Genomic DNA, 4,174 nt, shown 5'->3' with positions numbered 1-4,174 from the left:
AGTTGTCAAAAAGAAAAAACTAATCTTTATGCGCTTCCAGTTAACTAAATTTCCACTCCTATATGGCTGTCTTTTGAACTCTAAACCTAATACCTTGATTGCACTTATTCAACTTGTTTTTTTGATATAGAAGTGGTAACGGTGCGGAAATCATGGTCTGCTAGTGATGAGTTTTGAAAGGTAAAGGGATCAGAAAGTTTAAAGGATTTGAACGAGAGAGAAGAGAGAGAGAAAAACTAAAAAGATCAAATATATTGACACATGTCTATTATAAATAGCCAACTCAACACTTTCTAAACACGGTTTATATAAATCTAAAAAAAAAAAATCAAATTGAATAATTTTAATGATGTGAAACTTGATCGGAAAAAAAAAACTATTGAAATTAAAATAAATTAAAATCCAAAATTTAAAATTTAAAATAATAGTTAAACTTATATTTTACTTTAGAACCTTGATTTTATTATAGAAACATCTTAATAAATTAATTAAGAAAAACAATAATTTATATATATATATATATATATATATATATATATATATGTCATGAGACTTTCTAAATATAATAAAATAATGTGAAAATGGATTATTTAGATTAGTTTTCCTGTTAATTCAACTTAAATTTTACTACAAAGTATGATTTTTAGAATTTAAGTCACATTGATAAAATAAGTTTTAATATTTAGATCGAGTAAAATCTACATATTCTAATAATAAAAAACAAATAGGTGTAAATTCAAGAAGACAAGAGTGAAACAAAATTTAAAAATTTAAAATAAAGCTTTTAAAGTAAAATAAGAGACAAAAATTAGTCTTTTATTTATTATTAAAAGGTAAAACAAATAATACACATAAAAAAAAGTTATACCCTACGTACGATGTGGTAAGTGTACTATGTGATAAGTATCAGAGAACGACTGGCTAGAAAACCCCTCACACAAAAAACGTGCACAAATTTAAACTCACGGCCGTGCCGTGACTGAACAGATAATAATGAAATTAATTTTAATATCCTTTTCTTAATTAAAAAATATCATTTTTTATAGTTATACTCTTAATTTAATTATTGCAAAGATAATGATTTAATAAAAATAAAATAAAAAATAAAAAAACATATGTTTTTTTGTTTAAATAACTTTTATATTTTAAAAAAAATGTTATTATATAATTTTAATTTTAAAATATTTTTTAAATAATTAAATAATTAAATAATTAAATATTTTAATATTTTTATTTATTTTAAAAAGTTCTATATACGTTTTTTTATTACAGCAAATTATTTTATTTAAATAAGTTAGTATACTGAGTAATAATCAAATTTAATATTTACCTATTTCAGAAAATATAATCTTTTATTTCTTAATTCAAACTATTGTTATATCAAATTTTTTTATTATATGTAATTTTTAGGTAAGATATTTACTATTTTAATTTATATTATTAATTTTATTTTAGTTTAAAGAACATAAAAAAAATTAAAAAGTAGTCCAACAAATACACTTAACAATATAATCAATGTAAGAAAACTCTTATATTTTAGTGATAAAGAGATCAATTTTCTAACTAAAAATCAATTTAAAAATCAATTTTTTTGGCAGTTAAAATTTTACTATAACTATCGTAAATTTAAAGAATAATTCACAAAAAAATTATCTTAGTTACCAATTTAAAAACTAATTATAATTTTTTAAAATTATTTTATTTATTAATAATTTTTAATTTATAAATTAATATCCAAATTGATCACTATAGTGACTAATTATCTTTTATCAATAAAATTGGTTATATTCAAAAAATTTCTTGTGTTGAATGATTAATAATGTTTTTATAAAATTAAAAAGAAATAGTATATATAAAAAACTAAAGATAATAGAAAAATATATTAAAGAAAATAAGGAACTAAGCTGGAAAAAAATAATTAGCGACTAATTTTAAAATTAAAATTAATTAGTCATTATAGTAATTAAGTATCAATTTATAAACTAAAATATATTAATATTTATCTTTAAATTAAAGACTAATTTAAATAATATTTTTTTAATAATTAAAACTTAGAAAAATTTAAATCCTCATCCACAAATAAATTATAATATTTTATTCATAATAAATAGATACGGTTTTAAATATTAATAATTTTTAGTTTATAAATTAATATTTTAATTAATTACTATAATTATTAATTATTTTTATCTCTGAAATTAATACTTATTTAATAATTCTTTTAGTGAAACAGAAAGTTTAAATTTCTTATATTAAACTCTAGTAAAATAAGCTTGTAAGCTATAAACTAAACTATATTCACTTCACCAAAAACGTTGTAAAAATTATAAGAATTTTAAGAATTAAAAAACTAAAAACTTCCTAGATTCGGGGATCACCGAAAGAAGTAGACTACAAACACAACAAAACAAAACAAAATACGAATTGCTGCATTAATGCTTTAAGGTAATTATAACAGAACAAAAGTATGATGTTCTAAGTAAATAATGACACATTTGAACCAAAATGAAAAGCTTTACTAATTATATTTTAACATAATACTTTGACTACTAAATTTTGACAATTCTCTCTCATAACATGATGTGTCATCTTTTAAGTGATTTTGAAAGATTAAAAATAAAAAAGATAAAAAAATAAAAAACCACTTAGCAAAACCTAAAATTATAAAAAAAGTTGTCAAAATTTAATATTTAAAATATCATTTTTCATATTTTATATTTTATGGTTGAATAATGCTTTTTCTCGTAGGAGAAACGTGATAGAGGCAAAAAGTACTTCATCATTGATACCATTTGTTTGGACAAGGTATTGGCACTATAAATAGCTAGGTTGGTTCTGTTTCTCATACACTCAAACAAGAAAGCCATAACAGAAAGCAATGGCGTCTCAGAGACTAGCTTTTATCATCACATTTCTCTTAACCCTTTCCACTTTCTCTTCCTCACGCGCTGACAATGGTGGCATTGCCGTGTACTGGGGACAAAACCTTAACGAAGGCGATTTGACAACCGCATGTAACACGGGTAACTATGAGATTGTGCTCCTCGCTTTCCTCACCCAGTTCGGTGCAGGGAGAACCCCAGCTTGGAACTTCGCCGGTCACTGCGACAATGGTGCCGTCAAACACTGCACTGAACTAGAGACCGAAATAAAATACTGCCAGGTAGAGTTCACAAAATTTTGACTTTGTAACATATCTTGCAAACATATTACAAAAATAGCAAGTGAAAAAAGTAGTCATCAGAGTGGTCCTTTCAATCTGGTATAATTCATTGTTTATGTTTGTGTATTGGTTACAGGGGCTAGGCATCAAAGTGCTCCTTTCAATCGGAGGAGACAGTCCGAACTACTCACTAAGCTCGCCGGAGGATGCAAAGGAGGTGGCCAACTACCTCTACACCAACTTCCTCAGCGGCCAATACGGTCCACTGGGAAGCGTGACGCTCGACGGCGTCGACTTCGACATCGAAAGGACGGAGGATTACTGGGACAACCTCGCCAGGGAACTCGACTACTTCCGACAAACGACGGGGCGTTACTTTTACTTGTCCGCAGCCCCTCAGTGCCCTACAGACCCAATCTACTATCTCGGCAAAGCCATCGCCACCGAACTCTTCGACTACATCTTCGTTCAGTTCTACAACAACCCTAGTTGCTCCGTCGTCAGTGGCATCCCCGCCCTCTTGAGCTCCTGGGACAGGTGGGTGAGCTTGGTCGCCTCCAACAACTCGCTCTTCGTGGGCCTGCCGGCAGCGCCCAGCGCCGGCAACGGTTACATTTCGCCGGCGGATCTCAACACCCAGGTGCTTCCGTACGTGAAGCAAGCCCCCAACTACGGGGGAGTGATGCTGTGGGATAGATACCGCGATCTTCAGAACGGTTTCAGCAATAGCATACTGCCCAATGTGATTAAATCTAAGTTGAAGGTGTCTGTGGTGTCCGTTTCCGACGCAATTTACCGGTGTGTGTCCAAGGCGTTGAACCGCGTCTTAGATTACTAGGTAGTTGAAAGGTTTAACTACCTTAGACATGTGTTACGTACGGAATAAATAACATGTCAGCTATGTGTCCCTTGCCTAAGTCATGCTCCTGCGTGCTTGGTCGGTCTTGGGTCGCAAATAACGAAATGAATGTTGGTTGGTTGGACTTTAAATAATGGCTCTATTAAGGAAAA

The 4,174-nt window shown here is 29.0% G+C and overlaps 1 protein-coding gene across 1 annotated transcript; it reads left to right on the top strand.

Annotated features, from left to right (window-relative positions):
- The first annotated feature begins 2,839 nt into the window (after window positions 1-2,839).
- On the top strand, window positions 2,840-4,174 carry LOC114168910 (acidic endochitinase-like). Its single transcript, XM_028053882.2, has 2 exons — window positions 2,840-3,163; window positions 3,300-4,174. The coding sequence occupies exons 1-2, from the start codon at window positions 2,879-2,881 to the stop codon at window positions 3,999-4,001; spliced, it is 987 nt and encodes a 328-aa protein (XP_027909683.1). The 5' UTR covers window positions 2,840-2,878; the 3' UTR covers window positions 4,002-4,174.

The sequence above is a fragment of the Vigna unguiculata genome, chromosome 11, assembly GCF_037176805.1.
Source record: "Vigna unguiculata cultivar grain cowpea cultivar isolate G323 ecotype 2 chromosome 11, ASM3717680v1, whole genome shotgun sequence".
NCBI lineage: Eukaryota > Viridiplantae > Streptophyta > Magnoliopsida > Fabales > Fabaceae > Vigna > Vigna unguiculata.
This window is presented reverse-complemented; position numbering and strand designations above follow the sequence as displayed.

Coding starts and splice junctions, on each gene's coding strand:
- LOC114168910 (XM_028053882.2), top strand. CDS start 2,879: ATGGCGTCTCAGAGACTAGCTTTTATCATCACATTTCTCTTAACCCTT. Junction 3,164..3,299: donor CCGAAATAAAATACTGCCAG/GTAGAGTTCACA, acceptor TATTGGTTACAG/GGGCTAGGCATCAAAGTGCT.